The 16,003-nt window shown below is 47.5% G+C and overlaps 1 protein-coding gene across 1 annotated transcript in view; it reads right to left on the bottom strand.

The window, feature by feature from the left end:
* LOC119113028 (dnaJ homolog subfamily C member 2-like) overlaps positions 1-16,003 on the bottom strand; it is a 34,564-nt gene that overhangs the window by 2,153 nt on the left and 16,408 nt on the right. The window contains exons 3-6 of the mRNA XM_037237346.1: positions 4,959-5,039; positions 3,615-3,809; positions 1,176-1,354; positions 60-273 (exon numbers count right to left, since the gene is read on the bottom strand). Of these exons, the coding sequence (XP_037093241.1) occupies positions 60-273; positions 1,176-1,354; positions 3,615-3,809; positions 4,959-5,039 (669 nt within the window). The remainder of the gene's footprint in view (positions 1-59; positions 274-1,175; positions 1,355-3,614; positions 3,810-4,958; positions 5,040-16,003) is intronic.

Genomic DNA, 16,003 nt, shown 5'->3' with positions numbered 1-16,003 from the left:
CCGCACCGGCCCGACCGGTCCGGCACGGACCCCTTACCGGGACCCCGCTCGTCACTGACCTGCTGCTCCTCCTCTATCCGCTTCTGGCGCTCCTCCTGTTTGCGCTGCTTCTGAGCGGCCTTCTTCTGACGGTCGGCCTCCTTGAACTGCTGCACACGCGGATCGCAGGCATAGGCACTGTCCACCAGCTGGCGCAAGCGCGCCGTCTCCGCCTTCTTGCGGTCTTTACGCGCTGCCTTATTCTGCCGCTCGATGAAGCGCCGCTCGTCCCGGCTGACGAAAGAGGTGAGAGGGAGGAGGGGGTGGTGTCAGACAAGGAGCGGACACCGAGCCAAGCGGGGCGGGGGGGGGGGGGGGGCGGGGAGGCCTCAACTCGCAGCGAGGGCCGCCACGGAGGCAAATATGCCTTGTAATTTAACATGTTTTCCAGCGTGGCAATGCCACTTGAACCGGAGTAAACCTGTTTTTGGTCTGGCAGAATTGGGACACATTTGTTCGACCTTTGTCAGTCTTGTGCTTATTTCAACATACTGAGCGGGGCGGCTGCTGTTCGCCACACAGTCCATTGTGCCAATCAAAGCAAGCTATTACGTCAGTTACACAGCTATTGACGCGGCATTTTAAATGTCGCCCCTGCGAATTCGTTATCCCCATATTTGATTTGGGTTCAATGCGGTTGAGTGGGTTGAGTGACACATGTCGCGTCACACATCGACGGGCTTTGTTGCGAAACCTATGGCAATTCGTTTGAACGCATATCTCTTGATTTTGTCTTTCTCTTAACAGTAAAAAAAAACAAAAAAAAAACAGCAGACCGATAAGGTCAACAGCCAATGCGTAAAAACGCAGAAACCGAATTACATGTTGCCAGTCTACTCAACCGATCAGCGTGTCCGACATGTGAGAACAGCGAGAACTGCGATCATCGGAGGACGGCATCGAGCCTGGCGCCCCAAACACACGGCCATCGATCATCGATAGCCAGCAGGCGTTGGCTGACGTCGCGTACAAGTGCGCTATCGCCTGACACAGCTCGGCGCATGCGGAACGCATGCGGTCGCGTCTGCAAGCCGAGCAAATCAATTTCACACTAAAGTAAAGGCGGGAATGAGATGCATGATGCGCATGATTTTCAAACCACCTCATGCGCAAGACGCCATTGCGGCGCCACTCACTTCTCGCCCTTCTCTTTTTCCTCCTCGTCCAGATAGCTGAACTCGCGCCACGAGTCGAAGTTGTACCAGAAGCTGTAGAAGCACTCGACGTGGTCGCGGGAGGAGGTGGGCGAGCCCAGGTCAGGCACCGGCTGCTTGCTGGACCAGCGGGCATTCCTCGCGAACACCGGCCGGAACGTCTGTGGGCGGCGCCGGCGACGACCGCGTCATGGCCGGGTCGAGCGTCACGACGGCGCGCTCGGTCCCCAGCGTGGTGTCATGGCTCGGCCTCTCCACCGTGGCCAGTCACCAGTTGACCGTTGTGGACAGGCCAAATCTCGGGCGTCCCTTATGGTACACATACCTCATGTCTGCCACACACTGCATTTTATGTTAAGGAGACGCACTGCACGTCATCGGGTATACTTTTAGAGACCACCAACGGCTGCAGAATTCATATTAGCGTTATCAGACGTCGTACAATCTACCTACCTAGAGCACCAGGACAGCACAGTGCATGGCCAACGTTGCGGAAACCTCCCGTCTTGAAGCTTAGATCCCCACAAAAGGTGTGCTTACAGCCAATCATAATTTGAATATCGCACACACCACACACAGAATCTTTAATTATCACCTCTTTCGGCTTTAATGATCATAAATACAGCTCAGCGACTTCAAAAACCTTCTAGTCTTTGAGCAAAGGGTCACCCGAAAGGAGTTTCAACAGCAGTGACGTAGCCTGGGGTCATTGTGGAAGTAGCCAGGAGACCATTGGGACATGCCCCTCCCCCACCCCGAAGTAACCTACCCCTGGAGCCGAAGGCTCTACTAAACGCCCACGGGGATTTAAAGCATCGACAGGCCCTCGAGTCATGCAAAGGTGATCTAAAGCCAACAAAGGTCCCCTGCAGCGACAACGTAGGGTTCCCTTAGCTGGCAGGGCCCCTATCATCTGATTTGACCACCTTTTGGGCAAATCCTGGCTACGCGACTGCCCAACAGCCAGCAATAATTGGAACCGCGCGTCTGCGGCACAGGAAATGTTTTTCTATGCTTCAAATCGTGTGCAGCCACTCACCTAGGGATTTAATGTCCACAGCGAACATTTCGGAGAAAATTACGATCAACAAGGGACTAGCTGACCCGAATCGCCACAGGCGACGCACAAGCTATAAATCAATGCACACGACTTTAACACTGGCAGCGCAGCTGTAAACCATGGCCACATATGGTGCACATTGAACAGAATTATTCAGAGCACAGAAACAACCCAAACTGCGTGTGTCCAATGACGCCGAGCCATTTTGCCCTTTAAAGGGGTTGGGTAGATTTTGGGGCCAGTGATGTAAATGGTGCGAACTTTTGATTAGTGGGTGAGTGAGTGAGCGACTGCTTGAGTGAGTGGATGAGCGAACAACTATGTGAGAAACAAAGTGAATGAATATGAGTGAATAATCGTACGGCTGTGGTCTGCAAGTCTCTGCAGATTTTTGTGAAGGATGTCCATGTCTCTTAAAGAAAACACTACTCTTAGTTTTCACAGGAAGGTTATCCGAAAAGTTAAAAAATCATTATCTTTCATGAAAGGGACAAGCCCACCTTCAGTTCAACTTACTCTTGTCTTCGGGCGAAAAGCACAATTGCCAAAGAGCAGCCTTCCGATCTCAAAGCTCAAACGACCGAAGCATTGTAAGTTGTTCGCTTTGTCTTCGACCGCAGCGCTATGGAAAACAAGTCCGTCACGATAACTCGGCTAGTCAGGGTGCCTGACTTCCGATCCAGCCGCCTGTGACAGGCGATAATGACACTCTCATCATGGCTGTTTAATGATGAAACGCTACGACCGAGGACAAAGCGCAAAAATTACTAAACCTCAGCTGTTGGGACATGTAAGGACGGTTGAAACTGTAAGGACGAGGGATGAACAGGCGATTTCAAATAAGGTCTCCATCCGTTCAAAGGGAAACCAGACCGGAAAGCTTGCTTTGGAACGGCACAATCCATCACTTCGCAGTGAGGGGAAAAGGTAGATATTCACTCATAGTTTTGTGTGATGGATGCACCACTAGTTCGACCGGCGTCTCGGAGCTTTGGTGCGCGTCTCGGAATTTTGGTGCATTTTACCACACCAATCTGCGATATCAATCAATCCAATAACATGATACTACGCGCACATTCCAAAGCCTTAAGCCAGCGTCCTAGCACCTGAAATTGTTGTCAAAAAGGCAGGTTACCACCAGGTCAAAAAGTTCAGCGTTACCACCAACACCAGAATACAATCAATCTACTTGAAACACAGTATCACCCACATCCGCTCAACGCTATATGCGTCAATAGAACAGCCCAAAATTAAGACCACACTATTTCTCGTGACTTTATCTCAACATTTGGACGAGGGCGAGCCCATCGTCAGCACTATCCCTGACGTCCACACAGCCATGCTGTCCACGCCTCACCGACCTTAAAGAACTTTTCCTTGCTGACTTTGCCGTCGGGTATCTCGTCGTCGAAGAGCGGGTCCACAGAGTCGAAGCTGGCCCGTTTGGCGGGCGCGCCGAGCGTCTCGTAAGCGCGGGTGATGCAGGTGAAGTAGTCGTCCTCCTCGCGGATCTCCTCTCCGGCGCCGCGCCGCTTGTCCGGGTGGTGTTTCAGCACCTTCTGCCGGTCTGCCAGGGAGGGGGGCAGGTCAGCTTAAGGTGACATCTCCATCATAACGCAACCGGCGGTGAACCGGCTATGTTGCCAGTCAGTCAGTCATCATTTTTTGTGTTACTCCTAAGCATAGCATTAGTAAGATCATTTGCACAGAAAGGCGTTAACCAGTTCGAAAAGTATCCTGTATGTAAACAAATACACATAATACATATATTATTAGGAATATATAATTTGCGTTCAGTGACATGCTCTTCCTAACTAGATTACATATCAAACATGCACAGCGCATTAATTGTCTAGAGTGGTTTCGCCACTTGGTCGTCAAAGCAAGGCCTGACAAAGCACAACAGCATCATTGTACCGAAGGTTCAGAGTCGGCAGCAAAGCCATTGTATGAGCTTTACGCCTATTACAGAACATATATCGGAAATAATTCACAAGACGTAGATCAATTGTCCCGAGACGGACGGGCACACAGTAATGAAATGGATGAAAACACTGTTCTTAAAAGACATGAATAAAGAGCACTTTCATACGTGCACTCCACCGTTCCGCCCTATTAGCCAGGCGAATGCGGGAGCAGCCATGTGACATCGCGCTGGTCATATCGGCAAAAGGAACACCTCGTAACTAGCCGGCCGAAACAAAAAATGTCACGTGGTAGAAATAATAGCGTCGCTAATTGATGCACACCGTCGTTTCGATTATTTATCGTCGCATGTGACTGGTGAGAGCAGTAGCGTTTTCACCCATTGCGGAAGTCAGGGCAAGCGAAAGTTTCCTGCGGACAAAAACGGATCCGAAGTTCTCGACCCATTACCAAACCCGAATATGTTGCAAGCAGCTGTTTTAGGCGTATCGAATGCAACGATCAATTAGTGTCCATTGTCAGACTTGAAATGCGCCCGCCAGTTACAGGGGCTTGTCCCCAACCAGCAAATTTAATGTCAGAGTTCCTTACCCAAGGTGCCAACTACCGCAAACAACCCAGTGCCATTTACTCAGCTCCGCAACAACCGGCCTGTTCAATGAAGAACTCTCATCCACAGGGGCTTCGACACCGTCTCACAGTGCACTAATGATCGCGTGAGGGCGGTGGGATCGGCACCCCGTCCGGCACGCGGTGAGCGCGAAGGGAGCGGACGGCACGTACATGCCCCGCTTAATGTCCTCCTCGGTGGCCTTGAAGCGCAGCTTGGTCAGTCCCAGCACCTTGTAGTGGTCCTGCTTCTGTAACGATCGATTCAGATGACGTCAGTGATGGCTAGACAGCTTCTCCGTAAGTATGCATTGACAATCGACTCCACAGCAGCTTGGTAACTAGGTAACTCACGTCTAGGCCGGCCAACCCAGTAGGTCGTGCAGCTTAGACAGTTTGTGCACACGCCTAGTTTGTCACGGAGGGAAGGATTCCAATTTTGACAACATGTCAACGGCGGGCGCGACAATGAATTCTAGTCATAGCGATACCGGGAGACACGATACCACCCACACCAAATTATATAATTAACTATTCATAACGGTACAACAGAAACATCATGACAGCATGTCAAAAAACAATTTCGAGCTTTCTTACAACAAAAACCCTCGAAGGTGGTCTACCAATAACGTGTTTTATGATGCAATAAAATACAATTCATGACCTGGATACCTTACCTACCGGGTCACGATCGTTACTGCAAGTGATACTACATTAACGCAGGTTTGTTACCTTACGTTCTAGCTGTTTCAAAATTTATTCCCTGCACGAACTCATCATTTTTCCCCACCCCCCGATGGTATGGCATATTGGTGGGTAGAACCGATTATGATCCACCTAATGTGGAGCCTGATCAGGGCACAATACACATTTTACTGGTGGCTACAAACTCCCATCATATGTCGCATACGTCGGACACTCCCTTTAAGGGAAGCGTCCTCCCCTCCCCCTTGGAACATGCTTCAAAACATACTCTGGTCAAACCTCAGGATCATTTACATGTTATCATAATACTGGGTAGTGTCATAACATCATAAAGACATAATAAATATATACATTTTACTTATTTTCGAGTCCAAAGCCCGCTGTCAACGCTTCATAGCAGCAATACATTTCTCCCTCTCGTATGAGCCCCAGAGTGTAACCCGAGTCCGCGACAACCACAGTTGTCTCCAGCGCCGTCATGACGACGATAGAATCTGCCGAGGCCCCTGCTGAGGCTTGAATGTGGCACCGTTACTGGTACACATGAGGTCGGTACAAATGCACGTTTGCGATTTGTACATCAGGCGGCAAGGACCAGTTTCTGTGAAACGCATCGGGTAAAGTTTGAACCAGTGCGTCACTTAAGACCATACGATGCTCCGTTTCCCAAAACCACGTGCGCTTCGAATAGAGCCACTGTGATAACCACCGTAATGGAGAAAGCAAAGCCATAACGTTTCGCTGAATTCCCGGATAAAAGCCTCATGTTTGAATATTTTGTCCTCTTAGCACTGTTTCAACGCTTCATAACCTTTATTACACACACATTCTGAAATAAGTACATAGCAAGCATTGCAGAGCAGACACGTTGGAAAAGACCAGACCAATGCAATGTATTGCTTTCATAGTGGTGCACGGGAAGTTCAATGAGATTTCTCCGGCGGAAATGCCTAGTAGAAATAAAAATTTTGAGCTATTAGCCGCTTCGCGATAGAGTAATGCACTGAATAGCTTAAAAAGCTTTAAATGTTTCTCTGCAGTTTCAGTACATACTCAACACTATGACCAGAAAGATTGCTGTCATGCATTTCATGCATGCATTTCATCATGTCATGCATTAACCTGTGATAGGTAAACTACCTGTATCCAACTAAGAATAAGTTCATTATACTAAACGCGACCCTTTCTAGACATTTCTTCAGCAATGCATTTAGTTCATCCAAATTCTAGAAAAAACACTAGCTCTGGCGGTAAGAAAATCTGAATCGACTGAGGGTGTTGGATGCCGGCTACCCAATTATTGTTCCCATCGGTGCTGTGTGAAGCAAGTGGGCTCTGAGGATCATTTCATTCAAGGATCACTCATCTTGGATCATGTTAAGGCATGTAAGCCCTGTGAGCTCTGTAAGTACTATACGCAAGCTCTGTAAGTACCGTGTGCAAGCTCAGTAAGCACTGCATTCCTTTGTACAGGGACGGTACTGGGACATGGGATTGTCGCGCCTGCGTGATAGATGCCACTTAATATTTTCTGACAAGTTTTGAAAAACTTCGGTAGGAAGCGATCTGGCATCATTTCTGTCTAAAAGGGCATGATCTTGCTTATAGCCAGCTAGCCGCAATTTTATCAAACTATGGGTCTTACAAACATTGTTTAAAAAAATTGCGAAACATTACTAGACAAAAATCGCTGATAAAATGTGTATGGTTAGAAGCAAAAACACTTGAGTTTTAAAAAATGTTAAAAAAGCTTTGCACCATAACCGTTTGTAAAAACAGCTATCCAGAAGAATTTAGAGAAAACTGGCATTATCGCTCAATGGGACGCGTCTGATATAGCAATCATGGAAAAGTACAAAAATGCCAGCATACCCCTTTTAATTCGTTCCACATAATTGCCATAGTGCCAAATGTAAATAATAAACTTTAAACTGGACTGAACTCATCCACGGGCATATGCAAGATTTCCTATATTGTTTGCACAGTATGATGAATATAATGCAAAAGCCATGACATGTACATGTATGCTCGCACATACTGGCATTGTTCTAGAGCTCAACTCTCTGTGGCATTGGACACTGCGGAAGTGGGCAACTCTAGGTCTGGTTTTCCTTGATCTGTACAACCCATGTTGCTCATGTCCGGGCCTGTCACTTGCGAACCCTAACTGATTTATATGCAAATGAGAAACGTATGAATATAATGCTGGACGTTTTTCATAACTGCTGAACTTTCCTTGATTACATGTATGCTTGCATACTTTGTTGGCTTGCAACACTTTCCTTTCCTTCGTAGTTTTCTTTTTCTATTAAAAGGGGAGATACCCGCTATTGTCTTCAATGGCTTCTATCGGTACTGCTAGGGTGCGGCCTATTTTTGGGTCAGTCTCCACTTTGCAAATTCCGCGTATGCTCGTACATATTCGGACGTGGCAGTGTGCCTGCGGGCCGCAAACGTTGCATTTCCAATATGCATGTGTGCATACTGCATGCTGGTTGATCACACCAGAATAGTCCAATACAGCCTTTTTGAGACTGAGTCTTGCATACCACACGCTCGGGCCTATATCGGGAGCGAACGACCACTGAACTACACAGGTGTGCAGCCCAGTCAACTGTGACCAATGCCGATCCCCACAAATATGCATAAGACTTTCGCAACGCCTTGGTCCGGTCGTCACAAACGTAAGCCATTCCAAATTCAGCAATTCCACGGCTAGTCTTATCTACTGTCCCCTCTAATTTTGAAGGCAGAGCAGAGCAACATTACCTTTAAAGGGAGTGTTCCACATATGTACGGTGTTTTGAACCGAAATAGCTATATTGAAGATCATTCGGCGCAATTCACAGCCTTGTCCTTCCTAAGGCCGCTGCGCCTTGTTTTTGAGCTGCACACCCGCGAAGACGTGCAGACTTTTCCGGGGACATTATGTCAAGGTCATCCAGGCATTAATGACGCAATAACAACATCATTTAAATCTGCCATTCCATTCGCCATTGCAGCGATCAAGACGAAATGTAAATGTCGCGTCACTGATACCTGGCGCTCGTAAGCATGATTTACAGATACAACGGCCGTCCACCGACTCTCCATCGGCAATATAGAAGCCACGACGGCTTAATCACACAATGACGACTTGAGGCATATATACTCAACAGAGAAACTGTGCTGTCTGGAACAGCCTTTTCCACTTAAAAGTATGCCAATAGTTATAGGTTAGATTACTTCGTCATATCTGATGTTTGCTTCCAAGTCTTAGAATGTGGAACATTCCGGTTAATACCCTTGTCCCCTTGCCTTTTTAAACGCAATTCTCTGCATATCAATTATCTGAAAAGTAACTGCAAAGTAGCAAAGTAACAATAACTGCAAAGTAAGCATCAAATGTGATAGAACAAGCTCGCTCATAAACTGCTTTCAAAAACACATTTTCTTTTTGTTGTAAATACGCTCCTAAATCCGTCATTGTTTGGTTGGTCATGGAACGTTTGAGGACGTGCTACCAAACTAGCTGTGCAAAATTTCCACTTCCTTGTAGTACTTCAGACTCGCCGGGAGATGGCAGGTGCAGCGCTGGAAGTGTCCGCTGAGCCAAATATAGTTATAGTGCTTGTGTTTTGGCCCTTTTTCGTGGCGTTCATGCACATTTAGCCGGGAGTTTAAGATGTCGACTGGCATTGCCAAACTCAGCTGTGACGTTATTGGTAAGCTATTCAATTATCATTGTTAAGATTATTCGATCCCATTTCCTAGCAAGTGAAAAACCATGTACAACTTCACATCTTATGTCCCAAAAAACGCGATTCGTGATTTCAGTTTGCAGAACTTAGTCCACATGGTTTGAGAGCCAGTTGGCATCCACCATATTTGGAAATAGTGTTCGGAAACGCTGGATCTGAACGGCTGACGATAATGTTCTTCCTGGTCTTGTACGTCGCTAGGAATGCGGGGTGGAATGATTTGAATGACGTTGCTCTGACGTCACGCATGCCTGAGTGGCCTTGGAAAAGTCTGCACGAAACATTCTACAGATCTTCGCTGGTGTGTAATTCAGGAACTATAGGGCTTTAGGCCTTTGGCAGGACAGGACTATGAACAGCACCAATGATCTTCAAAACAGCTATTTCAGCTCAAGATCCCACACAAATGTGGAACACTCCGCGCGTCTGGTTACCTACATTATTCTTCTGGACTTACCCCATCTTAATTATTTTTGTTGTTGAAAACCTGTTGGCCTTGCCCAGAAAAATAAAGCAAAAGCTGTGCGCGTCAGCTGAGCTGACGTCAAAGCGAATGTCGTATTTTAGTATCTCACAGATCATTTCAGGGACAACTTGCGGCATGACCGAGCGTGGATGTTGCTGTCCTTGGCACTAGATTGCCTGATCTTAAATTTGCATGGGTCTAAATTGTGAAAAGCGCAACCACCATGGGTCTTGTGTGTTGCGACTGTATTCATTCGCATGTGCCTTGGATCTGCGTTGGTTAAAGTGCATTCCATAAACATCAGCTCATGCCTGATATTCGCAGCAGTCGGTGGCGCTTGCAAATTGTTAAGGGCTGTAGCAATTTTTATAAGTTAAGAAAATAACTGCATCCACAAGTATTGCTGTACCAGAAAAGTAATCGCATCTACAAAAATTGGTGTAAACATGCTTCGAGTTGCATTGTTTGTAGGTTTTAACTGCACCACACTGCAGCCTATAATTTGTTTGCTGCAAGACCAACCGCGACATTCCATTGCTATGTGTGCTGAGCATCAGCGTACTGTGGATCTTCAATCCTGGTTTAATAATAATAATAAGACGGTGGCATAGCGCACTGCATCCAACGTCACTTTAAAAACGAACCGAGGCCGGAGCCAGCACAGAATGGCGATGCGTCAAACTTTTGTATGGCAAGTACATGCTCCGTGGAGATGGGCAAGCTGCGGGTAAGAATTCCGAAAAAATGTGGCACTTACATGTGTGCTACAGGCGTCATCTGCACTAATATTCTGCTGGATGGTGTTATATGACTTTGAATCGTGTATTTTGCGTTCAGCGCCTATGTAAAGAACTTCCTGCTTAAGCAGATACGACATTTTTAAAACTTGCTTACAAAAATAAACAGGAAAACAGAACGGGATATCCTCAGTCTAGCAGTGCACCAATTGGTCAAGAACCTGGTCTTTGATTGCAAATCATTTTTGACAACGCAGAACAATCACAGAAAGGTGGCCCGAAGAGCAGTTTCAAGGCGGCTGCTTTCCACAACAATTGCAACCACCTCAAGTGAAATGCAGACAAAAAAAAACCGTGTGCAATGGTTGTGTTTAAGCCTCAAGACACTCCCTCGGCAGGTAACCATTATCGATCCGTCACCGACAGCAACTCGCATACAGCGGAAACAACGGAGCCGCTCAGCCATCTAACTTACAGCACTTACTTGGTGATGGCACCAGGTCAGTTGACTTTTGCAATCACATGAACCTTACCTGGGTGCAAGTTTCATTTCCTAATAGCTGGGCGATTGCGCTTTCTTGAAAGCCATACGCGGCTGCATATACAAGATGAGGGTGGAGCACCAAACCCCCAGTTTGGGACGCATTTGGCAGTGCCAGTTTCAGGACACCGGAATGTTTGCAACCAGCTCCATGCTATCAGTTGCGTCACTCTGATCATATACGTGCTCGTGTTTCCGTACACGGAGCTCACTTGACAAAATTATTTGCCTTCTGGTCTGTTCACACAGGCTTTTTCGGCGTGTCACATGCACGTGCGCATCCGCAGGCTGTACACCGTGCGTCTGGCCTCGTCACACTTTCCAGCAGCTGTCACCGCTGCATTGTCTACTACATCGCTATCGCTGCTGCATGTCGCTCAGCGATATGCAGAAGTAGCGCTGATTCACTTTTCTCTGCCATTTCCCGACTGATCACGCTGGGCAGTTTTCCAGCGAAAAGTAGCAAACTAAAGATCGGCTGCATGCTTAAACGCCAAGGACGCGACTTATTTTGCAGCATTTGTAGACAACTGACGGTGATGACCAAGTGGTAACCTCACTGAATGGCAAGGATCAAAAACTGCATACTGGGTAACACACTCCGGGCCATTTAACACAGGGCAATCTGTGTACCAAATGCGGCAGTAGTCCCAGAAGTGGTAATTATGTACTGCTTTCCGATCCACCCACCCGTGGCGGGGTGGGTTCGAGTCGCTTTAGGGCGCTCGCTACTTGCCCTTGACAGGTATGGCCTGCGGCCGGTGGCAGCGGTCGCGTTAAAGGTCAGTTGACGTCAGAGGGCAGGACGGACCGTGCCGAGCATTGCGGCACGTTAAGCTTTCGCCACCAAATTCTGCCGTTGACATGGGATTGCGCGATCGGATGGTAGGGGTCAGGGCTCACACAACAAGCACTGCTTAGCGTGAGCTCTGATCCCGGAAATCCATCCATTCAAAAGGTTCGGATCAAATCTTAAAAAAACTTGCAGTGCAGTATTCACGCTGAGATGGCTTGATGCAGCAACTGCGCACCTAGTGGATACATGTATATTGTGATATTTGTTAATGAAACTTTGATCAGCAGCATGATGTTCTTTTCTCGTTAAAGGCACTGACTTAACGTTACAACATGGGCAATGCGGTATCTGATGATGGAATACAGTACTGGCAAATTTTGCACCAGGGCGGAATGCATTTGTAATCACGAATCACAATGCGAACATGAATGGGTTGGGGTGCATATCTAATAACTGACCCTCAACATTGACATCATCCGTCGCTGACAGTGTGATAGGGTGTATAATGTGCGATAGGTTGCATAGTGTTCATAATGTGGGCAGTTGATAGCGTGAAGGCGTACGCAATGGCTGATGACATACTGCATTACCTGTCATGCTTATACCACAAATTGCATGCTTTTTATTTATGTTTATCTTCACTTGCAATGTATTTTGTAGACTGAGTGCTTGGTTAGCAAGCTGTGGGCGCAAGGACTTCGTGAATCAGTCAGAACTCGACAGCAAATCCGGCCCGCCGGCCCGGTCCAGTACGGCCCACCGTTCTGCTGCAGCGGTCGGCACAGGCTTTGATGAGACATTTTCAGAGATTACAGATCACGAGGGATTCATCTATGTTCGTTTTGATGCACTGATGATGCTGATGGGACGCATTGCTGTTTTGGCATTGGCCATTTCTAGAACGCATGTTACACAGTGCGCGTAAAGCGTCACAGACATTTCAAAAAATGGTGCTCAAATCGTCGTTGTGGGAACACTGCTTCATTCGGCTGTTCATTTCTTGTGATGAGATGTGATTACACTGCCAATTAAATCATACAGATCCAGCAACTGTGGAGCAGAAGCCAGGGTCTTTTTCACCAAGTTTTGAAAGTGAGTCGGGGAGCTGAGCTGTGAAAAATGGCGAAATATGCCTTCAAATTGCGGCAACGAACAGGCTGCTTTGACCATGTTCTAGTCCCACCACATATCGCAGTCAATTCGTTTTAACTTTCTTGTGGCTTTGTGGCTTTTCATCTCACTGCGAGATTTAAGTGGCATTAATCCGAGGAGAAAGCGGAATTTCAGGGTGGGTTAAGTAAATTCATATCGATCGGTCATACCATCGGGATGTCCCACTGTCCCCCTCCCCCCCCCCCCCCCCGACTAGTGCGGTGGCACTTTCTGCCCCACTCAAAATCCTTACATCGTAGTAAACTATAAATCGGAGCCGCTTCAGTTGGGCTGATAAATGGATACGAAATAAAAACAGTTTGATAAAACCACGTCATAATGAAAGCAATAGGATGCAGCATCATTACTGCGTTGCGAGGAAACCATAAATAAATATACCAAAGCTATCGGTAAGGCATGTCTCAGCTTTCTACACATCGGACTACCAGACCATTGTCGGGCAGGCCCAATCATTTTTAAGAGTGGCATCAGTCAAATGAGGAAGCTGCTGGTTGATATGATCATGACAAGTGTGCAGTTGGTACCCTTTGCAACGCGAAAATGATATTGCGGTCCGTGCGAGGCATGTATTTGGTGCCGCGGGTCCGTGTTGCGTGATTCGTGAGGGCGGGGAGCCAGACCCGGGAGCACGTGCCGCGGCGACCCGCTGGCCACTGCGCATGGTGACTCCGAGGCCAGAAAAGACGATCGGCGCACCGAGCAGCTATGCAGTACCATGCACATCCGTCAGACCGATGCGCTCATTCCAAAGGTCAAACGGTTCATATCATGTCACCTTATCTATCACTTAACCATGTAAACCATGTACCATTAAGCCAACCGTGGCCACTGGAAACGATCCTTAACATTCCCACGCAAGGGCGAAGCAGGCATGCCCGCGTTTATCTTGCGTTACCTACACTTATTTTCATCGCAATACCATTTGGCACATGCTTTCAGTGGCATTGCACGCAGACAAGCATGGAACGACGCCAGCAGTAACTATATTTGAGACAAAATTACGCCGTCCATGGGCCCATGTCTTAGCAGATACCCGCAGCAGCCTTCATGAGGTGTGCTGCGCCCTGTTGCGCCCTGCGTCGGACTGCCGCGACGGGCGGGATACGCGCGCTTTACACAATCTCGAATGGTGACATATAACATATCACATTGCGCTGTTCGGCTGGCTACGGAATGTTGCTAAAATAACCGACCGGGCACCTGTCAAGAGTCTCGAGCCACAACTAGACTTACGTATTAACATGACCCCATATGAATGTGTGTCCATTCTTACAATTGTAAGCGTTTTAGGGCATAGATACATGCGCACTCCAAACGAAAAGCTGCGTTTGGCGCCTACGGTGTCGCATCCCACGCAGCCGGGGAGGGTAGCTCTCATCGCTTGGAGCGACTCTGCTCGCTGCACAGCCCCCGTGATCGAGGAGAATGAAATCGAGGACTTGGTGTCCTGTCGCCAGGTGCCGAGACACAGCGACACGCATGCAACGCCGCGGTCAGAAAGTGTCAGTCTAGCAAAGGGAGGTGGCGGCGTAGCATTGTAACGCACAAGATCAGTCCGATTTCCAAGTTCGGAGATCTTCTGTGGCAGAAGGGTGGGAGTAATATTGCCTGTTCAACTGGCCTAGTGGGGGGGGGGGGGGGGGGGCTAGTAGGGGGCTCGGGCACAAGCAATACGCTCTGTTTCGAATGTACCCCGAGCTTGATATCATCTGAACCGAGTGATACCCATGCACAATCATTCAGAATGAATTATAGAAAAAATAATGGGTGGCAGCCATACCAAATTCCTGCATCAAGACAAAGGATCAAAAGACAGATGCTATGCCGCATGCCCCGGCTCTGCTCTGTGCCGTCTCATTTCAACATCGCAGGATCCTGGAACTGGACTCGTGCAAGACTCAATGTTTTTTAGTCGGCTCAGGACTGGCTTACCGATTTTGGGATCCGCTTTAGCTCATAACTCACAGCCGTTTCAATATTTTTTATTCAAATAAGTTTAGACTAATTGGTTGCATCGAATCATCTGACTCATGACTCACCAAGCTTGCAAAATCGAAAGATCCTATTCAATTCTGGCTCGTTTATCATCGCTTGTATGCATATATATTCATATCTTATAAATCCTGGCTGGGATTTCTAAAACTAAGTTTAGCATTACCAATAGCGATTGCCGCTTAGCAACTACGGTTACAAAACTATGTGCTGATACTGTGAAAATCTTCATAACTAATGCTGCATGATGTTCATTTGAACGCTCTGAAATTATAGATGAATTTGTCAACGGCACGCTTTGTTTCCTTGTCACCATTTTAATTTCAGCCATGTGCCTCCCTGACACAATATTGTCCAAAGCGATTGATTGGCCCCCGATTTAGCTCATAAAAATTGCGAAGAATGTGGCTCAGCTCATGACTCAAAGCAGCATTTTTCAAGTGAGCCGACTTATCTCACGACTCACACAAAAAAATTGACCCATGACCTGATTCATGATTCAGCTAGAGTTGAACGCATGTCTGCCTCAAACAGGTTATGATTAGAACCATGCCTTCGGCAAAAACTCCCCACAGCTCACATTATGTCCTCATAATTTATTCACTCAGCACGCAGCCGAAAGCCGTGTCTTGTGAGCCGATATCAACGGAGATGACAAACATTAGTCCTATTGATTACGGCTCACCGTACGAAAATGTCTCGTAAAGTTTGGGACGCAAATCAAGCACGCAATCATAAACGCTTTTAACTGCCTCATCAACCGCCCGATACTCAAACCATGGGGTCAAATCGTGGCAGACATAATTTCATATCTGACAGGATAGTAAATCTCGTGCACCCAACACAAATTGTGGGTGTTGTTGTTCATTGGTGTCTTCGGGCACGTCGACTGCATTGGTCATTTTGCGCCCATAACTATGCTGCTACTTAATTAGTACGGCGTGAAAATGACTTGAAAATCAATATCTTTTAAAAACGAAAAGAGCTGTTTGGGATCAAGAAAGGAGGAACTGTCACCGAGCACATCGCTAATCGTCAGGGTCGAAGCCTGCGGACCAAAGTGAC

The sequence above is a fragment of the Pollicipes pollicipes genome, unplaced genomic scaffold, assembly GCF_011947565.3.
Source record: "Pollicipes pollicipes isolate AB1234 unplaced genomic scaffold, Ppol_2.1 Scaffold_7261;HRSCAF=8764_pilon_pilon_pilon, whole genome shotgun sequence".
Lineage (NCBI taxonomy): Eukaryota > Metazoa > Arthropoda > Thecostraca > Pollicipedomorpha > Pollicipedidae > Pollicipes > Pollicipes pollicipes.
This window is presented reverse-complemented; position numbering and strand designations above follow the sequence as displayed.